The sequence below is a fragment of the Giraffa tippelskirchi genome, chromosome 3, assembly GCF_054371585.1.
Source record: "Giraffa tippelskirchi isolate mGirTip1 chromosome 3, T2T-mGirTip1v1.2.pri, whole genome shotgun sequence".
NCBI lineage: Eukaryota > Metazoa > Chordata > Mammalia > Artiodactyla > Giraffidae > Giraffa > Giraffa tippelskirchi.
The window spans coordinates 191,509,682-191,533,812 of NC_137277.1; the positions used below are offsets into that span (position 1 = coordinate 191,509,682).

The 24,131-nt window shown below is 57.3% G+C and overlaps 1 protein-coding gene and 1 pseudogene across 1 annotated transcript; one reads left to right on the forward strand and one right to left on the reverse strand.

Annotated features, from left to right (window-relative positions):
• Positions 1–495: 495 nt before the first annotated feature.
• PADI6 (peptidyl arginine deiminase 6) lies at positions 496–20,200 on the reverse strand. Its single transcript, XM_081580898.1, has 16 exons — positions 20,091–20,200; positions 19,043–19,226; positions 17,150–17,222; positions 14,746–14,810; positions 13,562–13,670; positions 12,659–12,784; positions 9,925–10,115; positions 9,584–9,687; positions 7,247–7,358; positions 5,778–5,885; positions 5,420–5,574; positions 4,576–4,732; positions 4,350–4,473; positions 3,222–3,292; positions 2,040–2,201; positions 496–956 (listed from the first exon to the last, which is right to left on the reverse strand). Exons 1-16 carry the CDS (start codon positions 20,180–20,182, stop codon positions 723–725), a joined length of 2,067 nt encoding a protein of 688 aa, XP_081437024.1. The 5' UTR covers positions 20,183–20,200; the 3' UTR covers positions 496–722.
• Positions 20,201–23,356: 3,156 nt separating this feature from the next.
• LOC145540518 (regulator of G-protein signaling 2-like) lies at positions 23,357–24,024 on the forward strand (annotated as a pseudogene).
• Positions 24,025–24,131: the final 107 nt, after the last annotated feature.

Genomic DNA, 24,131 nt, shown 5'->3' on the forward strand with positions numbered 1-24,131 from the left:
GGGCAGGGTGGGAGCAGCTGTGGTTAAACCTCACCTCGTTCAGCAGCATCTTCGTGCCGTGGCCACAGGAGTGGGCCCCTCTCTCTCCCAGACACTTCAGGCTTACTAGGGGCTGAGTTGCAACTTGTCCTTCAGAGGCTATACCTGCCCACCCAGGAGACCAGAGCCTGTCCCTGCTGAAGCCCACTGTGCACGAGGCCCAGGGTCAGTTCCTTAGGACAGGCCCCCAGCAGCTCCTGCCTGGCCAAAGGGGAGTCCTCTCCCTTCTCCCAGCCTAGAGTCTCACATGCAGTTCAAGCATTGAGATCCACTGGAGACTACTGTGAGCAGAGCCCAACTACTTCCTGCTCCAGGCAGCTCCGAGGTAGCCTGGCCCCCTGCTCTTCCCTGGGGCAGCCTGATCACGGGGGTCCCAGCTGTTCCGCTTTCTATCCTGAGCGGTTAGCCCCTGTCCCTACCACTCCCGCCCCAAACAAGGAGGTCATGGGTAAGGTGCAGTCAGAACAGCTAGGACTTTAATGGGCCTTTAGTAACTTCTCAGCTGAAGGCCATTTTCCATGTTCTCCCAAGGGGCTCAGGCTGCCAGCACTGCCACCCACGGAGCATCTGGGAGCTGGAGGTGCGTATGGTGAGGAAGGGGAGCCCGGAGTAGGGCGTGAATCGGTGGTGGCGACAGCGGGCCTTCCGTGTGGGCGGGGCGGGGCTGGCAGCGCTCAGATGGTCTAGGGGACCATGCCCCACCACTTGAAGGCAAAGGGCACCCGGCGGATGTTGGCACAGGAGCAGAAGTCTCCGATCTCAGTCAGGTAGCAGTCAAAGTCGTCGATGAAGCTGCACTGGAAGCCCAGTGGCTCTAGCAACTGGCAGATCCGCTCCTCCAGGCAGCAGGTGCCGTTGATCCGAGGCCCGAAAGGCTTGGGGATGCCCAGGTTCAGGCCCATCACAACCATCTGCAGCTGTCGGAGGGGGGTTAGGTGGGTCAGGGCCTGGACGGGGGTCAGAGCCGTGGAGGAAAAGCCCCCTAGTCCTCTAGGCTTTAAGGAAGGCCACTGGGTTCAGTGCAGGGAAAACCCAGCTGCGTCTGCGGTTGGGCTAGACCGGGAAAAGCAAGCACAGGGTACCCTGCCCCGAGCCTGTGCTCAGGCAGGCATCACTCATCCGTTGGCGCAAACCACCCCATGCTGCTTAGCCCTGCGGTGACTCCTGCATCTCTCAACAGCAAGACCCAAATCCGGCCCAGCCGAGGCCCAGCGTTGCCAGGTTCCCCGGTTCCCTCCGCTGCGTTTCTCATCCCGGCCCGTTAGTCTTGGGTCATAATCTCACCTGCCTCGGCGGCAGTGCTCTCCACCCCGGGTTTTGTCATTGGACTTCTGTCCACTTCGCGCACCTTCACTCCAGCATCTCCTCCTCAAATACAGCTTCTCCCATCATTACCCACACCTCCCTTCTCCCAGGGCCAGGAAAGGCTCCTATATTCCACGCCCAGAGGTCCTCCCTGCTCTTGTAAAAAGAGTCATTTGCGATTGAAGGCAGGTCCTACGTCCCCAGGGCTTAGAGAGAGGCCTGCAAGTGTTTTAAGAAGTTGAGAACTGTCTCAGTTCCTTTTAGGCGCCTCCATGAGGGGTCACAGTGGTAAGAGAAAGGTCAAGTGTAGACCACGGTTGGAAGAGGCTTGGCCTAGCAGAGCTCTCTCATGATACCCACACCTCCAAATTCCCAATTCCTGTTTAACTCAGAGGGTGCTGCAGATACACGGAGACCCCACGAGAGAGACTGTGGTCTTGTGGCCAGCAGATGGTTTAGCCCCTTCCACCCTGGCGTCCCCATCTATGGGGCGGGCCGCCTGCTTGGCAAGTCGCCCAGCCTGGGCCCCGCTCACCTGCTCCCTAATGGGGGACATCCCTTCCTCTCAGGCACCCCCATCTGCTGGGCCCCCGCCTCTAGTCTAGCACTGACGCTGTCCAGAGACCAGCCAGAGTCACCAACCAGCCCCCAGCCCCGCCCCCAGGGACACGCAGCCTGCACCCCGCAGCCCTCACCAGGTCGGGGAAGTAGGGCCTGGCGTAGAGCTTCTGGGTCTGCTCGCTGGAGGGGGCGTTGGCGATGTGCTCCAGGCAGAAGAGCTGCGGGACGGGGATGATGTCCTCCTCCTGCAGGCCCAGCTCCCTCTTGAGGATGCTGCGGTTCAGATGGATGCACTTCTACGGGGGCGGGGAGGCAGGAAGGGAGGGCGCTCAGGTGCAGCCCCGTGGAGCTGCACCTCCTTGGCACTGACTGCGGGTTGGGGGCCGGCCCTCTGAAGTGGGGTTCAGCACAAACGCCTGGTCTCTCAGGCCAGGATCTGTCAGCACTGGCGCGGCTCCTAGTCCCGATTCTGTGGTAACGTGGGGGCCCCTTGGCCTTTAATCCTGGCTAGAGTGGGGGACCTGGGCGAGGGCAGAGTCGGTCCTCAGATCGTTTTCAGGTCCTTAGGGGGAGGGTCCAGCAGCAGACCCCCGGGCACTTCCATCCCCAGACCAGCTAATACCCAACGCCTGAGCCATCTCCTAGGTTTATGACAAAGGGCTCGCGACCCTACACCCAGAGTGCGTGTCACCAGGGCTGGGGTGCTGTTTGGACCCCCACCTGTCTGCTGCCCACCCTGCGGTGCCCAGAAGCTTCCCCTGTTTCAAAGGTCAGGGCACAGTGCATGCCTTGGCCGGGAGCCCTAAGGACTCAGTGGGGCAAGCGGCTTTGTGTTGATGGGTGACCTTGGGCCCGTCATTGCCCTTCTCCAGGCCCCGGCTTCTCCGTTAGAAGTTGTTTAATTTCTGGGACATCTGCTTCTCAGAGCTCATGATTCGCATTTTAAGAGATTTGAGGTGCTGGGCAATCTCATCCAGGAAGAGTCGAGAAAGCCCTGGTGTGCCCTCTGGAGCTCAGAGCTTCTTGGAGAAGCTGGGGGATGCTGAGAGCACACTGACTTTGGGTCCAACACTAGGTGACTTGAGTCACACTTGGGTTCACATCAGTTTCCCAGCTCATTGGCATCAGCTCTATGAGCCTCACCATCCGCATGGACAAGGTAAGTTTACTTCGTAGGGTTATTGTGAGGATTAGAGTAGGGTGTTGAGCGTGATGCTTGGTCATAGTTATTGTGCAGTTAGGGACCCATTGCTGAGGCGGTCCTTGCCTTCCCCAGCCTTGTAGAGCAGGTCGGCCCCCCCATCCTTGGTCCATACCTCCACATAGTCATTCTGCTTCCTCATCTTTTCGTCAGCCAGAAGCTGATTAATGGTAACGGCCTCCCTCCCTGTAGGAAGGAGGAGAGGGCAGGCAGGCTGTGGGTCAGGGTGTGGGCACGGTGGTCCAGGGCTGGGCAGACCCCTGTCCTGGGGACAGCTCACTACTTAGGCTGCCATACCAGCCAGAGACTATGGCGGGTGACCTGACTCGTCTCCAGGGGCCCATTCTAGGTCAAATGTCACATCTGGAGACCCAGCAGGGTCCGTGAAAGGCCAAGGAGGACCTCCACCACCACAAGCGGCCACTCCATCCCTGGCTAGAGTCGGGGAGCCTACCATAGGCTTTGAGGCAGGCGGTCTGGACCAGGTTAGCAGGCGCTGTCAGCCCGCACTCACCTGGGCACCTCCCTGCCTTCTGTCTGTACAACCTGGCTACCTGCCGCCTGTGATCTTGACCACATTATTTCACTTTGTTCTTCAGTTGCCCAACTCTGCCATCAACTGAGACAACCAAGTCATTGGTGTGTGACAGGTGGTTCGTGCTCAAGGTCACCTTTGCAAGTCCTCCTCGGATCATGAGATCCTGAGCCCAACCCCAAAGACTGGTCTGAAATCCTGCGCTTCTAACCGACTCCCAGTTGGAGCGCTAAAGCTGCTGGTCCTCAGGCCACACTTTGAGAACTACAGCACCACACTGGCTCTCCATCGAGGTTCCCAAAAGGGACAGAGCAGAATTGCCATTGCACCAGGCCCCACAGCCTGCCCACTATGTCCTCCTGAAGGGTGACCAGGAGACCCGGAAGTCCCAATGCCCAGATCCTTAATCCAGCGCTCCCCAGAGGGATCCAGACACTGGTGTTGGTAGCATCCAGCTTGTCCCCCTAGAACACGGAGCCGTCCGTGTGTTAAGTTCCCCTCTGCATATATCCTAGCAGCCTCAGCCATCCCAGAGTTTCTGGCTGATCTGCCTGTCCTAGTACCACCAGAATTACCCTGAAAGGGAACAAGACGTTCTAAGATGGCACATTTTATGCGTCCATGCTTCCCGAGGACCCCTTCCATCCGGACGAACAAAGCGGAGATGGTGCTCTAGAAAGGACACCTGGGCCCGAGGGGCTCCCTTACCGTTAGAGAGGAGCTGGTCTTTCCTAAGCCCTTCAAAGAGCGTTGCATCCCCATAGCCCTGCTTCTGTTTCTCCTTGAGCAGTGTGTAGCAGGAGCTGGGGCTGGCCAGGAGCAGCCGGAAGTCCTGGGAAACAGGAGGCGGGTCGGATGCCAGCCTCCCCTCAAGAAACCTCCAAGAGTCTTCAGAAGAGGGCGGGAGGCATCCCCGCCTGCCCCCGACACAGACCTTTTTGTCCTCCACCTTGTACTGTGCGGGGATGAAGCACATGAATTCGCAGGCGTGGCCGGTCATCAGCCAGTCGGAGAAGAGTTCCACCGGGGCCTGGACTTGCTGGGCACAGAGGAAGTCCCGGAGGGTCTGACTCATGTTCCGGGAGTCCTTGCTAAAGGGAAGGTGGAAAGAATAGCCCGGGGGCGGTGTGGCCCAGGCTCGTGGCCAACTACACGCGGAGAGCCAGGCCACCTTCAGGTAACTCGCTACACTAACCACTGGCCAGTCCGTAGCAGGTGGGGGTGGTTACTAAGAATCCCTCACTACTGCACAGCACAGGGAACGACATTCAACATCCTGTGATAAGCCGTAATGGAGAAGGATATGAACACACACGTAAACTGAGTCACTTTGCGCAGCAGAAATCAAGACCTTGTAAGTCAACTGTACTTCCATAAAAAGTGAAATTCTTCCCTCTGGCTCAACTCAGGACTGAATCAAGGGATTCTAGATAAAGACTGAGCCCCAGGACGCAAGTATTTCCTGGCTCTATAACAGATTAACGGCCACCAAGAAACCTAGCCACACGTCTGTGGCAGTAACATCTGTTGGGTCAACAGGCCAACCAGACGTAACGTGCTTTATTTGAAACCCTGGAAATCACCACGCAGAATGAGCAGCTGGTCTGCTTTTTCTCCCTCTGGTCTCCTACATGAAGACTCAGAGGGCCTGACTTGACGGATTAAAGGCCCAGAGCAGATGGCCTGTCGAGTCTCCTGGGAACCAGGCGGATCCAGGTGAACTTTGAGGGTCGCTCCCCTTGGTGTTAGGGCAGCCAGCACCTGGCCGCTTGCCTCACCTTGGGTAAAAGCTGCTGCCAATGAGAATCCTTCCCAGAGGGTACTCCTTCCCGTGGGCCTTCACAGGGGGGGACACCACCAGTTTCCCAATGGTGTCTATGCTGGCCACCGTGTGGTCCTGGGTGCGCAGAGTCAGGTAGCCAACCCCAGGGCTCTGGAAGGAGACCCAGCCGGGGCAGGCTGTCAGCAGAGAGGGGCTTCAAGCCTCTGTCTTACCCCTATCCAGACCCTCGGCAGAGTCCCACACCCCCTTCCCCAGAGGCCACCAGGGCCCTCTCCCCTGGCACCCATCGCTTCCCGGCAGGCACAGACCCGAGAAGGCGGACCAAGTTCAGATCAGTCAAATTGAGCCCCCACCAGTGAGTATTTCATGGGGAAATCATCGAGCTTGGTGACCCGAGGGGTGTCCAGGACCAAGGAGACAGTCTTTTGGGGAGCCTGGGTATAGCAGAATGCCATTTCATCCTGGAGGAGACGGGGAAACGGGGGATGAGTTTCTCTTGCTCCGTCAGCTACTTTCCCACGTTCAGTTTTCCAGCCATAATGCTCCCTCTACACAGGCCACCTCCGCAGAGCAGGTACAGAGAGACTCCTCCATCTTCCTGCAAACTCCTGCTCAACCCTCAAAACCCTACTCAGGCATTCGCCTGCCCTGGGGGCTTTCCCGGACCAGCCGTTCAGTTCATTAGGTTTAAAACCTGATGAGTCACCCACGATTCTTCCTCCTCTCATCTCCTGCGCCCTAGTCCATGAACAAACCTTGTTGGCTTCATTTCCAAAATCTGTTCCCAGTAGACTCCTCTCTAGGACTATTCAGGGGAAGCCACCTGGGGTTGACGGTCTCTTGGCTGTGTGACCGCAAGACCCTCCAGTCAGCGTCTCTTCTGTTCTTGCCCCTTCCTAAGGCTAGCTCTATTTCTCAGCCAGAGGGTCTCTTTAAAACCTAAGGCAAGGACTTCCCTGGTGGTCCAGTGGTAAAAAGACTCCACGCTTCCACCGCAGGGGGCATGATCAGGGAACCAAGGTCCCACGTGCTGTGCAGCACAACCAAAAAAAAGAAGAATTTAAAAACTAGGTCAGAACATTCAACTCCCCTGATTCATATCTTTCAGCGTCACCTTGCTTGGGATTGGTTTCTTCCCTTCCTTAACTTGGCTTAATATTTCCCCGATAAATAAGACTTAGCTCTCACCTCTGACGATTGTTGGCTCTGATCTGGCCACACCAGCTTTTCTGTTCCACACAGGGTGGGTCTCAGCTGTGTCTGTGCCCGAAGGCCTCCTACTTCCAATCCACCCCCACCCCAACCTTTGCACGGCCAGCTCCTGCTTCTTCAGTTTGAAGACCGTCCTGACCACCCACACCACCGAGGCTGATCTAGTAACTCATCTGATCGTCTCGTTTTCCTGCTTTCACAGCACTTAAGAGTTCTGCTGTGGTGAGATCGGGGGCAGAGGTCAGTACTCTTTCATCTCTGCTACATAGAGCGGGGCTTGTTTGTGAACAGAGAACCGGACCTCAAAAGGCTGGGCTCGACACTTCCTGCTCAGCCAGGGTTGAACTGGACCCTGTAGCTGGAGGTGTCAGGCCCTTGGACACCTGGGGCTTTAGGGCTATGTGCTCTGTGGTCCCGAACATGAACATTCTGGAAGGGGAGGAGGCTGGACTCTAAGCTTTACCCTTAGTGGTTAGGACTTGGGCAAGTCATTTCATCTCGGCACCCGCTGACGTCCTGAGAACGGAGGCAGCCCTGGTCCGTCTCAGCTTCACTAGAGGGTTGAGTGAACGTGGGTGAGGGCCCGCCCCTTGCCCACGGCGGGTGTTACCTGGAGCCACCGGCCCAGGCGGTTGGGGTCCTCGTAGACGGACGCCACCTGGCTGTTGCTGCTCTCACTCAGCCCCGTCACGGCGCTCACGAAGCCCTGGGCCTGCAGCTCTCTGCCACGGGAGATGCGCCAGGCTGGGGAGGCCTCCGAGCTCTCCCACCTGCCGCGACCTCTCAGTCCCGGGGGGAGAGGGTGCCCCTGCCCTCGAGGGGCGCAGGGTGCTGTCCCCCCCCCCCACAGAGCCCCAGCTGGCACGCCCAGGGTGTGCCCGGCCCAGCCTCACTCAGCCCAGCTCACGGTGAAGCCAGGTCAAGGGTCGCTAGGACCGGCTCGTCCCTACCCTGCAGTCCCCTTCCACCCGCTGCCCCAGCAGTCTGCGAACTGCCTCAGTCTACCCAGGGGATGTCCCTTCTCTCTCCACAGAGGCTGCATTTTTTCCTTGAGCAGCCGAGTGCCCCCTCGAGATGGCCAATGCGGTTGTCATATTCACATGGGTGTCAGGGGGTGGGTCTTAAGCCCTGAGGACGTGGTGCCGCCGTGCGTAGCACCAGGCTTAGAGGTCCGCAGTGTGCACCCGTTCAGTGTTGGAAAGAAACGATGTTTGAGGCGGACACTGAGGCCACCCCATTCTACAAACACGTCCTCATGAACTGAAGGCCAGCACAGTCACCACTGGGAAGTGTAAAAAATTTGTCCTCCAGATCCAAAACCTGAATTGCTCTTCCATGCTACTGTCCCAAAGAACCTATTTCTCCATTCTACCCAGGACTACAGGAAACGGACCAGCTTGATAAGGTCTGGGACAGTCTGAGATGAGTGCTAGGGGAGGAAAGGCAGCCCCAGTCTCATACACTGTCTGTGGCAAAAGCTGGGTCAAGCCATGCCTGAATACTACCTCCACGGGAGAGTCTCTAGATCAGAGTTTCACCAGATGCTTCTTGTGAGTGAACTTCTGTCTTCACATACAAAGGACAAAGAAGACCTGGTACCTGGATATCTGTTGTCAGGAGAGTATCTCAAGCCCTTCCCTTCTCCCTTCTCATTCTGAAGCCTGGCTTTCCTCAGCAGACCCTGCTCCCCTCGTGGCCCTTCCATGGCAGAGCTGTTTCTATTCTACCCCTCCACTGGGTTTGGAGGAGGGACAGAGCTCCTTGCCATAGGATGTTACATCCAGGCCACCACGACCTCTTCCGATCCTGGACTTGACAAGGTCTTATCTCTGCCCTCCCATCCCAGCGGTCTCCCCAGCTCCAAGATCAGCCATCCAGCTCCATCACCTCCATCTTCCCCTCACTTTGTCTGGTCCCTGGGTCAGCAGCTCAACCTCACCGGGATGCCTGGCTCTCAGCCGCTTTTACTCCCATCACCGCACGCCTTTGCCTTTCTCCATATCCGACATCGAGTCTGTGATGCCTCGTAACAATCACACGCTTGTCCTTCTCCTTGGGCTTATCTGCCTGGAAAAACCCCCACCGCCTGGTTGGATTTAGTTCTGTATTTATTCTTCTCTAGAACTCTTTACTAAGAATAGTTGGGGAAAACCCCACACTGGCAAGTCTCTAAGTTGGCACCTTCACCAGTTCCTTGGCACCAGACGGCATCTCACCACTAACATTTCCTCGAGTCGGTGCGTTCCACTCTCCCTCCTAGACAGTGGGTGAGCTGGCAGTTCAGGGCCATGTGACTTGTTTGCTCTCTTCCCCATTAAGTTTTCCCTTCTCTGCTGGATCTCATCCATTACCGCTATTTTTTGCTTCCCTTAAAACAAAAAACACAGCTTTCCCGGGACTTCCCTGGTGGTCTGGTGGCTAAGACTCTGTGTTCCCAATGCAGGGGCCCTGGATTCAATCCCTGGTCAGGAACTAGATCCCACATGCCATAACTAGAACCCAGCACAACTAAATTAAAAAAAAAAAAAACAAACCACCAGTGTTTGAGGGTCTGTTACAGCTCCAGAGGCCAACACCTAAATGTGCCCAGCCCTATCCACCTCGCCCTATCGTTTTCCCCACCTCCTCTCGCCCACCCTCTCCTGGTTTCTCAGGCCTCCTTGCTGGAACAGTCTCAGCCCTACCCTCCGTCCTTTTATTAATACCTGGCTTTATAGCAGTCGATCCTATTGGAAACCATGCTGTCTGTCTCTTGGGAAGAGCAGACGGGGACCACCGTGGTCACTGCCGCAGCCCCCTTCTCGTAAGTATCTAAACAAGCACTGGATGACCGTCTCGGGGGAAGGAGTTCACCCTCCTGGTGAGAAGTCTAGTCATCTTTACCCGCCCTGCTGACAGACACATCAGTTATAGAAGTGACCCGGCCCAGGCAGCCTGGGTTTCTTACCTGCACAGGTATACCTCTAAAGGCATCTGGGTGCTGGGGACAAAGATGCAGGGGGCCACCCGGAACACCACTGTGTCTTTGTACAGCACGGTCTCTGGAACCAGCTGCGGGGTAAGACGGGGTCCTGCTTGTATCTCGCTGCGATGTAAGACCTGGTTCCCGTCCCCCCACCCCTTCCCCCCAGGCCTCCAGCTGTTCAGCCCAGCCCACCCCTGGGCCCTCCCCTGAAGGCGACATGACACCCCAGCCCCACCGTGCCCCTATTTTCTGCCCAGCTGTGTGAGGCCTCCTTCCTCCATAGCTCCTTCCCCAAGGGCTGCTGGTCTACTAGGGGGACACACCGGGTCTTGAGACTCTTCCACCAGGGAGGCCGAGAAGGAAATCAAGCCCGAGAAGCTGGCGGATGGAAACTCTAAGGCTTCAACATAGAAGGTTTCCTTCAAGGTATCCTTCATGTCGTCCCACTGGGGGGCCAAGGTGTAGGTGTGCTGGTCAGGCCCCAGAACCAGCTCGAAGGTCGTAGAGCTATCATCTAGAAGACAAGGAGGACAGGCCACACCTGCTGTCACGCTCCTTGGGTCAGAAGCCAGGCTGGGAGCCCCAGCAGGGCGGGGGGATGGAGGAGGCTGTCTGGGTCCCGAGGTTCCTGGTGTTTGGGGCTTAATGCACAGCTAGACCTTTGTTCATCAGTGAGGGCCAATTGCTCTCTAAAGACCTGCTGGGAATTGGGACTCCAAAAACCACTTGCCTTTCAGAAGTGAAGGCTCGTGGTGGTTCTGTGCTTTGACCCACTTGGGACAAGCGTCCTAAGTCTTTAAGGCGAGAAACTGTGCAGAGATAGGCTCGGGAGCCTCATCCAGTGCAAGCCGGGGCCCAGCCCTGGTTCACCAGCCTTTTGCTCTGGGTTGTATCACGGCGATCACCGAGGGGGCCTGTGGCTCCCAGGCAGACGGGCTCCAGGCGGCTCAGAAGAGCCTTGTCACCAGGGGCGCCGGCTGCAGGCTTGGCCTGGGTGTGCGGCGGGCCGGCTGGCCACCCCAGCGCTGGGGATGCACCCGCACGGCCCCTGCTCCCCGTCTGCCTGCAGGTTCCTCGCTGGCCCGGGCCAGGCGGTGAGAGGTGAGACTCCCCCCACGTCCCCGCAGGGCCCCTGCCTAGGGGTCTCAGCAGGTGAGCCGCAGGACTGGGTTGTGGCTGCCCACACCTGGTCTCTCCCTACTGCCGGGGGCCTTTTCTCGTATCTAGAAGCACAGACAATTTTCTTATGGGCTTCCCTATATACCGGCCACTAAGGTGGGGGCTTGGACTCACTGGCATCCTCCCCTCTTTTGGGGGCAGGTGCTTAACCACCACCTGCGTTACACAGCAAAGACAGCTGGGACTTCCCTGGTGTCCATGTGGTTAAGAATCCACCTTGCAAGGTAGGGGACGCTGGCCCAATCCTCGGTCAAGCAGTTAAGACCCCACGTGCTGCAGAGTAGCTAAGTCCACACGCCACAACTCCGGAGCCCTTGTGCCTCAGCCAGAGAACCCAAGCACCACAGGGAGCGAGACTGAGATACAGCAGACCCGAGAAAGCCAAATTAAAACAAAAAGGCAGCAGCAGGACCGGCCACAACAGTTACCTTTACCTGGAGGCCCTTCCTGCTCTCGTCCGCTCGGGCCTGGCCCTGCCCAGCCTGGCTTCTCCTGCGCCCTCCCCCACTCCATGCCAAGCCCCTGCTCGGTCCTCAGCTCTCTGTCCACCTGCCCTGGGCTTTGGGAGCAGGCAACACGCTTATTCTTCTAGAGCTGGAGCCCCAGGGCACCGAGTAGGCACTTCTTGAACCATGCAGCTTTCTCCTACCTTCCGTGGACCACTGGCCTAGAGGTGGGGCAGATGCTCTCTGATCTTTGATGGCACCTCTAGACCACCTCTTCATTCCTCAGGAATTCTACCCTGCTGACAGGCCCGCTCTCAGATAATGCCACCTGCCACCTTCCTCGCCGTACCCGACCACCACCCTCACCATCCTCCGTGGGTTGTTCCAGCGACGGCTGTCTCCACCCCTAGCGTGGTGGGGACCATTTACACCAGAGACCAGACCCTCAGTGCACTTCTGCGACCTTATTTCAATGAACTTGAGGCCTGCACCACCTTAGATGCCAACGTCAAGGCTCACAGCTCAGACGCCCCCTCCGAAGCAGATCTGGCACCTGTTTTCCGTCTTTCTCAGCTCCTCTACGCTCTCATCCCAGCCTCAGACCCTCCTATGGGGCCCATTTCCACCCCCTGCTCTCACTCCCCTTGGCGTCCCCCTCGTGTTCCAAGATCCGTTATCCTACCCACTCCCCGCACATGCTGCCAGCTGCCCACCGAGACCTCAGACCCTGGCATTCAAGCCGCTGGAGAAACCACCACACTGCAACCTCTGAGGACATGATCAAACCTCAGAGCTGCCTCAGCACGTGGAGACACTGTTCTGTGTCCATTAACTCTTGCATTTCCTGTATTCAGAGTACTGTATACTCATTCCTGTAATTTTCTCCTAAATCCATTTCCCCTCCTGCACTGGAAGGTCCCATCTGCACATGGATGTGCTGTGTTCTGCCATCTTTAGATACAGCCCCCACCCCACTGCCAGGCCCGTGCCAGCCCTCACCCAGTTATTACCGCCATACACTTCCCTTGATTCCTTCCATGGTCTATGTTCACTAGTCTTGCCTATTTCACTCTGACTTCCTGGCCACACTCATGACTTGCAGGATCTTAGTTCCCCAACCAGGGGTTGAACCTGGGCCACCAGGGAACTCTCCTCTGACTTTATCTCCACTGTTCTTCTCAAGGTCAGTAACGACCGGCCCTGAGAACCGAGCCTTTCCCGTTGACTTGGCATCTCCGTCTCCCACCCACACTGGCCATAGGTGATGACGGCTTTCACGACAGTGTCTTCCTTTGCTTCTAGAACCACGTGCGGTGTGGGGTGGCATCCAGAGGACCTCAGGGACACAAGTCCGGCTGCAACAGACCCTGACCTGCTGCCCTAGGTCCCCAGCAACCTTCTGACGGGGACCCTGTGGCTGACACACACTCACTCTGTGGCCAGTAGACTCTCGCCTTCTCCGACTCTTCCTTGGAGGTGTGGAGAACCACCCGGTAGTTCTTTATAATGCAGCTGGGCCCCTGAACTTTCAGCACCATCTGGGACAAACTCTTTACTTCTGAACAAAAGACAAGGGAAAGGTTTAGGGGCTTCTGGAGGCCAGAGCCCCAGGGGTGGCGGGGGCTGGTGTTAACACTGGAGCTCCAAAGACCACCGCCCCCTGCCCTGGCCCAGGCCCACGTCACTGTCTCTGCCACTTGCCTCCCACATGGCCACAGGCAGCTTGCCATCCTGGGGGCCCACTGAGTGAGGCTGGCAGTTACCCTTTCAGTTGTAAGGGGCAGATGGGTCCCCACAAACTCCTAGAATAGGGCCTGGCACAGTCAGTCCAGCAAGGGTTCCCCTCCAGCTTTGGTGTGAACCAGGACACCCCATTCTACTGCTGAGACTTGGAATCTACACCCTGACCACAGATCAGGACCAGATCCAAGAGGGCTTTTGCCAGGACACTCGGGGCCCTGCCCCCAGGCTGCCAGTGGGTTTTCAGGAAGGGTCTGGCCTACACCTGGTAGGTCTGTTTAGTCTTCTCAAGCACCTATGATGTCCATCGTGTGACCCCCGTTTTACAGGTGGGAGACAAAACCAGCAAAATTCACATACTCAAGTTCATGGCCAGGAAGTAACAGCAGTTTGTTATCTGACATCAGAGCCTGTGTTCTTGCCTCAGGGCCCCTTTCTGCCCAGTTACCAAGCCAGTCTCCAAGCCATCCATCCACTGACAAGAGGCTCAAGGGCCCAGAGCAGGGAGTCAGCCTGGAGTCTGGGTTTGCTGCGGGGTGGGGCAGAGCCCAGGGAGGGAAGGGGTGATGGGCCTGGGTCAGCGGCCCGTCCTCACCTTCTGAGGAGAGCACCCTGCTCTTGTCCACGGGCTGGCCCACGACAGAAGGGCTGCAGTTCACAAGTAGGATGGCTCCCCAGCCACTGGGGCCCCAGACCCAGTTTTTCTGTAAAGAAGACAGGAACACTGGTTCAGACTGAAGCCAGGGAAGTCCTTGGCTTTATAGATCTACTCCACTTCGGGGGTAGAATCAAGCCTTCCTCCAGGGCGACAGGGACCTCTACATCCGAGTTCGTCAACTCAAGAGCCTACAGAACGGGACAGTGGCGTCAGGTGAGTGGCTGAGAGGAGGGTGAAGGTCTAGAGGCAGGTGACCATTTTCCAACCTTGGCTCAGGGTCACGGGAGGTAGGGTTTGAGGAAAGAAAGTGTAAGTCACTCAGTTGTATCTGACTCTTTGCAACCCCATGCACTGTAGCCCACCAGGCTCCTCTGTCCATGGGATTTCCCAGGCAGAAATACTGGAGTGGGTCGCCATTTCCTCCTCCAGGGGATCTTCCCGACCCAGGGATGGAACCTGTGTCTCCTGCGCTGCAGGTGGATTCCTTACCGGCTGGACCATAGAGGAAGCCCCTTTGGGTCTCAGGGGACATGTCCCAGCTGAGGGGAGAGCTGACCCTCTGGCCTAGCTGACTACATGACCAGGCTAGGATGGGAGCCTAGTGATGCCTTAATTACTGACATTTTAAATTTTTTGAAAGAGTTAGAAATTAATGCCATCTGTTCTGATTTGTACTGCAGCAATTTGACTTAAGAGACAGTGTAAGACTTCTCTAGTGGTGCAGGGGCTAAGTCTCCATGCTCCCAATGGAGGGGGCCTGGGTTCGATCCCTGGTCAGGGAACTAGTCCCACATGTTGCAGCTAAGACCTGGCACAGCCAAATATATATGTGTGTGTGTGTGTATATGTATTTTAAAGAGACACTATGGACACAGGACTTCCTGGCAGTCCAACGGTTAGGATTCCACCTTTCACTGCAGGGAGTGTGGGTTCAATCCCTGGTTGGAGAGCCAAGATTCCCTATGCCATCATGGCCAAAGAAACCAAAGCATTAAAATAAAAACCCAGAAGTAATATTATAACAAATTCAACAAAGACTTTAAAAATGGTCATTAAAAAATAAATCTTAAAAAAAGATACTACGAAGGCCAAAACGAGCCTGTGGTTGCTTCCAGCCTCACCTTAGCCTGTTTGTCACTCGCCTCAACGCGTCCGCTGCGGTAGATGTCCACGTCCAGGGAGAGCTCTGCAACAGAGGGGAAAAGGTCTCAGCTACTGAGACCTGCAGACGCAGCCTTGGAGCTGAAGGTAAGGACCCCCAGGGTGGCCTGGGGCTGGTGTTAGGATCCTCCAGCCTTTGGGGCAGGCTGCTGGCTTAGAAGAAAGTTCTTCAGAGGCGGACAGCATCTCGTGAGCCAGCCTGGAGGGGCCCAGGCATCCATGGGTCTCTCCCAACCTCCCGGGGGCCCTTGGAACAGGTTTACTGTGGTCACAATGCCATTTGTGCCTCTTGGCTTCTTCCCGGGTGATGCCTACTTGGAGGCCCACCTCCCTAGACTTCAGGAAAGCTCTTGGCGCGCTGAGCCACAGCCAGGGATCAATATGTGGGAATTCCAAGCCCCGTTAGGGCTGAGGATTTAGGTTTCTGCCGAAGTATTACCACAGAGGCTCCTCCTGGGTCTTTATACCCCACCTCCCTCCACCGACCCTGCTGACTACCGTGTGACTTTACCCCGGTTCATAGCTCTTGACATCCAGGACGCTCTCTCTCAACTGGAATGTCAGGGCCAAGGGAACAGACCTCCTCTGCTGCTGTCCACTCAGCACCTGGCACGGATGCTCAGGGAGGCCTGTCACCAACCAAGTACCGTTCTAGGCCCTAGGGGTACAGCAGCACACAAGGCAGGCCCCATCTGCTTGACCTTAGGGACGCGTGGGTGCTCATGCACACACAGCAGTGACAAGGGGCGAAGAAGTGAAATGCATGTATGTCTGATGGCAAAATGCTGCAGGGAACAAGGGGACGGAGGGCAGTCTCAGGGTTAGATCAGAAGCCTCCTAAGTGTGAACAGAGACCTGCAGGAGACAAGGAAGTGACCCGTGTTAGTATCTGGGGTAAAAGCTGTTAGGATAAGAAGTGCATGGGGGCAAGTTCCAGGATCAGAGGGGCGAGAGTACCTAGAACAGGATGAACAAAGTAAGAGAAAGAGGCTGCGGGTTGGAGGGAGCTGGAGCCAGGCTGGGTAGGTCGTGTGGGCCGTGGTGATGCCAGCTTTAATCTGAGCATGGGCAAGCAGGAGCAGGCTCTGACTGGGTGAAATGTTACCTGACAGCCTTCTAAAGAGGGGCCTCTCTAGGGACCGAACTGAGACTGGACCTGCAGAAGATCAAGGACGGAGCAGGAAGCCCCACCGAGGACCTCACTGAGGGCCGATCAGTGACCCGGGCAGAGGTGACCAGGGCTTAGGCCAGGCTCAGAGCTTCAGAAGCGGCAGGTGGCTGGACCTGAGCTAGACTTAAGGTAACCCGACAAGATTCACAATCAACATGGGGCTAAGAGAGAAGTCAGGGTGACCCCAAGGGCTTGGCCCTGACCAGCTGGAAGGATGGAGCTACCATTGAGCCGGATGGCAGGACTATTAGGAAAGAGAAGTCTGAGGTAGGGGGAATCAGCCCAGTGTTATTCGGTGTGAGACTTTGGTCACTCAAGGAGCTATGCTGGCCAGGAGGCCTCCAAGTTTATGGGAGATGCTGGGTTAGAGGGTTTTGAGAGTCAGCCGTGAGCTGCCCGAGCCTGCAGCACCCCGTCAGGCGAGTTGGGGGCGCGGGGGTGGCCAATGAAGGATCTAGAACAGGAATCTGAGAAGGAAAGGGCAGCCGTGGAGGCGGAAATCTGGGCACAGGGTCCCTGTGGTGTTTCAGGTGAAATGGCTCAAGAAAGGGCCGCCAGGGTCACAAACACTGCAGAAAGGTCCAGGGAGAGGAAGAGAGGGCCACTAAGGCGAGGACAATAGAGGGTGTCCTGGTGCCCTTGGCAGTGGGCATCTGGTCCGAGTGGGTTCAAGGGAAGGTGAGGAACAACTGAGGATGCAAGAGATGGGGGAGCAGAGTTTGAAGACACCATGGAATTAGTCTAAAAGCAGACATTATAGCTCATTCCTTAAGAGAACAGGCATCACAACTTGTTTCTATTAAGGGACTAGATACAGCTTGTTCTGGAACAATCTAAGAGGGCAGGAACTTCCCTGGCAGTCCAGTGATAAAGAAGGCTTGCTCCATCAGTAAGAACTGCTGAAGGAGTGCTCTTGAGTGAGGGAAAGAGTTGGTCCTCGTTAAGATTAACTTGGGACCAGACATCACTGACTGTAAGAGAAGAAGCCGGGCGTAGGACGGCGACACGGGTGGGTGGGGGACGCGAACACGAGGGGTCCCGACGGCCTGTGTTCTGTTCGGAGAGCGAGCGAGGCTGGCAGAGCAGCGGCTGAGCTTTGAGGGACCAAGGAAGGGGGTACCGAGCAAGTCCGCGGGGGCCTCTCACTGCAGGGACAGCCCCTGCAGTCCCCCTGGGCCCGGGAGGACACTCACCAACGCCCGTGAGGTGGAGCACAGCCGTGGCCACAGGTGCGTCCTCGTCGGGCTGGTGGTAGAAGACCAGGACCTGTGGAGACCACCCGGGACCCCCGAGCGTTAGTGGACGGGGCGGGGCGGGGCCCCATACCCCAGTCTGGCCGTTTGACTTTGGTCTCACGTCAGAGCTTCTGAGCTTCCAGCGTCTTCCTGGGAGCCAGCACAGGGTCACTGGACTGTTACAACCCCCGGGTGTAACGCGCCACAACCCTCTAAGTCCTTCCACACCGAGGCCTCACCACCGCCCATCCAGGCAGGCTCTAACCGCAGGGCAGACAAACCAGGGACTAAATTATTCAGCCAGTAAAAGGGGTGGAACAGGATTTATGATCTGGGCTGTCCGGCTCTAGAGGTCAAGCTCTAAGTTACCCTCCATGTCCTGCCCGCTACACCTGCCCCTCCTGGGACCCCACGAGATGGGCTGTGAGCCTGTGGGGCCTCCGATGGGCCAAGCTGCCCAAAAAGGCCACCGGGGGTGGGGGATGCCTGTTCTGGGTCTCACACCGACCTCCTCTGCTTGCAGAGAATCTTTGTACTTTGGAGAAAGCCCTGCCCTTCAGCCTCTGGCCTTGACCACAGGCCTTCATCACGAACCACAGAACTAGCCGTTAGCTGGGGCCTGGGGTAAGCGTCTCAGTCCTGATGTGCTGGAGGCAGAGCCCTAGGCAGAGACACTTCTCAGGTGCTCTGGGCTCAGCTGGGCCGCATGACAGCCTCAGTCCTTATCTGAGACGCTCAGATAAGTGTCCAACTGCCTCTTGGGCTTCCCTGTGGCTCAGCTGGTAAAGAATCTGCCTGCAATGTGGGAGACCTGGGTTCAATTCCTGGGTTGGGAAGATCCCCTGGAGAAGGGAAAGGCTCCCCACTCCAGTATTCTGGCCTGGAGAATTCCATGGAATGTATAGTCCATGGGGTCGCAAAGAGTCGGACACGGCTGAGCGACTTGCACTTCACCTGCCTCTTGGGGAGTTACCTGCCCTGGACACGGGTGTAGGGGGGCGGGTGTACTCCCCCTCAGTCATCCCAGCTTGGCTCCCTGCTAATTATCCTCTGGAAAGTTCTGGCAACAAGAGCCCCCTGGTCCTAAACGTGCTTCCCTCAGCTGTTCCTGCTCAGCCTCACACTGGAGTCACCTGGGAGCTACGAGGCCCAGAGGTTGGCAGGGCCCGTGGCCTGGGCATCAGGTGCTTCTGATTACTCAGAGCCACCACTAACCGCTCGGATTTGGCCGAGCCCATTGTACGGGGCGAGAGGCCGCCTCTCCATCACGGGCCCCAGCAGGGCGACAGCCTGCGCAGGGGAAAGGGCACGGGCTTGGGCTCGGATCCTGGGTCTGTGCCGTTAGGCTCCATTTCCTCACGCATAAACGGAGGGAATGCCGACCTCGGGATACCTGGTACTCAGCATCAGACACGTGGTAGCTCTTAAGTTTCATCAAGAGGCTCCATACCCGGGAGACCAGCCTTCAAAATCAAAAAGCCCGGCTGAGTCCTACTGCTGAAACCTTTTAGGCCAGACTTCAAAAAAGCTAATTTGGACGCTAGTGGGGTGGTCAGAAGCATGAATGGAGGAGACAGACACACTTGAGCTCGATCCTTGTTCAGCCAGTTACTGGCTTGGGCAGGGCGCTTCCCCTACTCCCTGCCTCAATTTCTTTGTCTGTGAAATGGGGTCACGGAGTGCCCGCCTCACAGGTTGGTTGCAAGCACTGAATATGATCAGACAGAGCATTTGGCTCTGAATTTTTCACACTCAGAGCTCAGGAAACACCAGCTGTCAGGAAGGAGCCCCAGGGCCTGTGTCAGCGCCTCCTGGGAGAGCTGCCCTCACCTTCCCCACCCAAAGGCCTACCTTGCCCTCGTCCTCGGCGAAGTTGGCGGACGTCATCGCCACCAGCACGTTCGTGGGGCGCGACAGGGGCCAGCGGGTCGCGGCCGGCTCCTCCTTGCTCTCCACCGGGGCTGCGCCACAGACGCGGACCGCAACGCCCAGAGACGCATCCACGGAGAAGGACTCGCATGTCCGCGGGGCACACCTGGGGGCCGGCGAGCAGACAGCTTGGCGCACAGGATCCCCGCCTTCCCGGCCGGGGTGCAGCTGGAGGGGTGCCCCCACCTTCCCGGCCGGGGTGCAGCTGGAGGGGGGCCCCCACCTTCCCGGCCGGGGTGCAGCTGGAGGGGGGGGCCCCACCTTCCCGGCCGGGGTGCAGCTGGAGGGGGGGCCCCCACCTTCCCGGCCGGGGTGCAGCTGGAGGGGGGCCCACAGCCTTCCCGGTGCTGAGGCCCCCTAACTCGGGGTCAAGGCAGGTTTGGGTCCTAACACAGCTTCAGCCTTCCCCTCACCACGCCTTGCTCCCAGGACCCCTGTGCCTGCCCGCTGACAAGCTGCAGCCCAGGCTCTGCCTACCGCGGATGTTCTGGAAGTTAGCAAGCTATAGCATATTCATGAACGCCCACCTTCCAAGGAGGGAAGGGCCCCTTGTCTGAGCCACGAGGATCCCTACGGGGGAAAAGCAAGGCCTGGCAGATCTGTGCCGTGACCGGGGGAAGGCGGGGGCCTTGAGTGTCACAGCCCACCGCGGCTCCAGCTCACAGGAGCCTTCCTCAGTCAGTCCGCACGGCCTCCTCGGGGGCCACCCTCACCCCATCTCATGGGGAAGGGGACTGAGAGAGGGCAAGGAACGTGCTTCTAAGGTCCCACAGCCCAGGAGCAGCAGAAACAGGACCGGGAGGCCCTTAAAGACCCGAACTTGGCTCTTTGAGATGGAGCAGGACAGCAGAGAACGTTACAGAGCGTGCAGTTAACCCCCGACTCCCGCATAAGCCAAGGGCGCCCCAGGCAAGGAGCCACATCCTGGCCTCTCCACCCCCCTGCCCCAGACCCGCTCCCAGCTCCTCACCCACTGACATCTAAGAAGATCTCCATGCCCAGCACACACACAGCCTGGGTTGGGCTGTCCAGGGACAGAGGGACGACGTTCCGGAAGGCCATGGCACGGCCCTCTAGGCTGACCACGCCCGGCACGGTAACCTCTGACAACCCCGGGGTCGCCCCCACCGCCCGCCCCTCTTATGGGCTCAGGGCCACTGCAGCCCGCCCCCTTGTTAAGGAGGCTGTAGCAGCTGGCCAGAATGTAACTGGTTTTCTCCACGGAGGTTTGCTGGGAGGAGAGGCGGTGCTGAGGTGCAGCTGGGGGCAGAGCTGGGCATCCCAATTCATTAAGCAGCTAGTGCCTGCAGGCCTGCAGGGGCTGAGGCTGGCTGCCTGGGGCTCTGGCCTCCAGCTGGAAAGCTGGAGCCTGGGATTGGTCAAGCTAGCCTTGGCACTGGAGGCTTAACTCAGCTGGAAGCAGTCAGGAGCAAGTGTCTGTAGGGGGTGCGTGGGGCCCTGGCCAGGAGAGGGGCACGGGGCAGCATCTCTAGACTTTGGGGCCTCGGTCCTAAGGTGTGGGTTTCCTGGAAATTGGTAAGTGATGGACCAGTGGTTCCCAGGGCTCTGATGGCTGCAAAAATGATTAAGGAATGGCGCTTGTTAAAGCTGCAAACTCCTGGGGCGTGGTCCAGGCAGCTGCGTCCCCTCCCCAGGTGATAGGGGGCTCCTTGAGCACAGCTGTGTCATCGGCTCCCAGCAGGGCCAAGCAGGGATTGGTGGGAAGAACGGATGAAGGAGCCCCGCTGCGCAAGGTCACCCAGCTCCCCGTCTCCGCCAAGGTCACTGAGCCAAGAAAGGAGAACAGCTGCTCTAGGCCGTGAGGCTCACCAGCGGATCGTAAGACCGCTCGTTTGAAGTGTGGATCTCCACACTTCCTCACATGCTCAGCCCGTGTAGGAAGTCCTGCCTCAGCCCCGCAGTGACATTTCTGCCTCACTCTGAGACAGTCAAGTCCCAGCGTCCCTGGCGGACACCATGATGTTTGGGGTGGAGGCACGAATTCCCCAGCTGCTGCAGGCGATGGCTTCTGGCTGCTCACAGAAAGTCCCTCTCCTAAAATCGTCTACTGCCAGTTCCCAAGGTCATCATCACTCCGCCTTGGGGGCAGCTACACACACCGTGAGGAGACAATGGGCAGGCCGCTTGTCTCAATTCAGGACAACTCTGCAGACCCGGCCCCAGAGCATCCCGGGGGGTTTCCCAAACCCTCGGTGGCCGGTGGCCGCTGCATCCCAGTTCATCATCTCCTGCTGCCCCTTCCCCACTCCCTCCCACGTGTGGTTCCTAAGAGCACCCCCACACCCCACCAAAAACCTCCTGCGTGGAAGCCTTCATCTCAGAGTCTGTCTCCAGGAACCAGACATGAAACAGTCACCAAACAACCTCAGTTCAGAAGTTTGACAGTCGCTGCGCTCAGTCATGACTGTCTGGTCAAGGCTGTGGCTTTTCCAGTGGTCATTTGATGTGAGAGTTGGACCATAAAGAAGGCTGAGCTCTGAAGAATTGATGCTTTTGAACTGTGGTGTTGGAGAAGACTCTTGAGAGTCCCTTGGACTGCAAGGAGATCCAGCCAGTCCATCCTAAAGGAAATCAGCCCTGAGTGTTCATTGGAAGGACTGATGCAGAAGCTGAAACTCCAATACTTTGGCCACTTGATGCAAAGGGCTGACTCATTGGAAAAGACCCTGATGCTGGGAAAGACTAAAGACAGGAGGAGAAGAGGGTGACAGAGGACGAGATGGTTGGGTGGCATCACCGACTCGAGGGACGTGAGTTTGAGCTCCGGGAGATGGTGAAGGGCAGGGAAACCTGCTGTGGTGCAGGCCGCGGGGTCACAAAGAGACAGACACGACTGAGCGACTCAACAACAACCCACTCCAACATTCTTGCCTTCTCGCCTGGAGAATCCCATGGACAAAGGAGCCTGGTGGGCTACAGTCCACAGGGTCACAAAGAGTCGGACACAACTGAGTGACTAAGAGAAGAGCTGCTTTGGCTTCTCAGGTGGCTCAGTGGTAAAGAATCCACCTGCCAATGCAGGAGACATAGGTTTGATTCCTGGGCCGGGAAGATCCCTGGAGAAGGAAATGGCAACCCAGTCCAGTATTCTTGCCTGGGAAATCCCATGGACAGAGGAGCCTGCCAGGCTACAGTCCACAGGGTCGCGAAGAGTTCGTACATGACTTAGCGACTATACAACAACAGGAACAAGGGCTACTCTGCACCATGAGCTCATCTCTCCAGCCTTCTGCAGCCCCAGGGATCTGGCGATACGTGCAGCTTTTGTTTGCTGAGCTCAGTCACTGCTCCAAGCTGCCCTCCTGGTCAGGTCTGGGGACAGCCTCACGCAGCCTCGCCTTGTGCCCGGCCCCTTCTGTCCCTCCCCCCGAGGAGGGCTGGGGGTGCGGACAGCTGACTCTTCAGAGAAGCGCGCCGTGACCTGCTGTGTGGACCCCTCCCTCCTCAGGCCGTGTGAGGGCAGACCCTCCCGATGACCATTTTCCCACCATCACGCTCTCCACGCGCCCCCCGAAAACGGTATCTCTGGATGTTTTCTAAGCTCCCCAGGCTGTACGCGGCCAAACTCTGGCCTTTTCAAGACCTCAAGTCACCGAGTTTTATTTTCTAGAGAGGAATCTAAGTCCAAAAGTCAAGGGCATGAAAGAAAACATTTAAGAAGGACGCAGCGGGGAGTCATGACCTCATTTCATAAAGCCCGAGGCTCCTATCCGTGCCGCGTGTTTCCAGCAGGGAACGCGAGGGACAGGGGCCACTGTACGGGGCGTTCACGCTGGTGGAGTGGAAACGGCCAACGGGAGGGAGAGCGCACGGCCGCAGACGCTGAGCGCGGGGACGGAGCTCTCACCCCCTTGGGTTCTTGCATCCCGAGTGTGCTGTTTCTTTCCTAAGGACACCGTGAACCAGAACCCAACTCTTAGGCTGCATCTTTGCCCTCAAACCTGGTAAACAACACTGGTCTACGGAGGCGCCTGAGCTGGTGGGACTGGACCCCTGCTGCTCTTTCTGCCTGGCGTCTCTGTGACCGGTCTACATTTAGAATTTTATTTTTTTCTCATGAACCAGGACCACACTTTGCATGTTGCTGTTTAGTGGCTCAGTCGTGTCCGACTCTTGGCGACCCCGTGGACTGTGGCCCCCCGGCCCCGCTGTCATCGGGATTTCCCAGCAAGAACCCTGGAGTGGGGGGGCAGCGCCCACAGCTGGAGGACGGTGATGCAAAGCGCTGTGCTCCTGACCGTCCAGCATGACCGCGGACCCACGGACGAAAGCGCTGGCACCCGCCCCAAGAGCGAGGGAAGCGAGAGGACATGAGCGAACCCCGTTAGGAGATCGGAAGAGCCGTGTTGAGCTCCTTGCAAAATTCCTCCTTTCCTGGGAAGCCCAAAACTGGCGAGCAAAGCCAACAGCAAACCTTCATTAAACCTTCTCCCGAGGAAGTGGAGCTGTGGTCAGAAGTGTTTGATGAGCTCTAGCCAGTAACTGTGGTCTTGCTGTATTCAGGGCTTTTTTAAAATCTGAAGAAAGTATTGAATTCTGGCTGGCCTGTGAAGACTTCCAAAAAACCAAGTCACCAAAAGCAGTCCTCAAAAGCAAAGAAAATATATACTGACTTCATAGAAAAAGAAGCTCCAATAGAGATCAACATAGACTTTCAAACCAAAAGTCTGATTGCCCAAAGCATACAGGAGGCTCCCTGTGGCTGCTTCACAACTGCCCAGAAAAGGGTGTACAGCTTGATGGAGAACAACTCTTACCCGCGTTTCTAGGAGTCAGAATTCTACCAGGACTTGTGTAAAAAGCCACAGATCGCCACAGAACCCCAGACTACAGGAGATGGAAAAGGGAGCCCAGGAACAGGGGCTGTTTCATTTCTCTCCTAAGGGGAAAGGCCGTCACCTGCAGAAAAGACCGAGCTTAGTTTAGCCCGGGCATCCAGGAAACGTCACTCGGAACTATTGATTCAGAGCTGGGTAGTGAATCAAGAAGC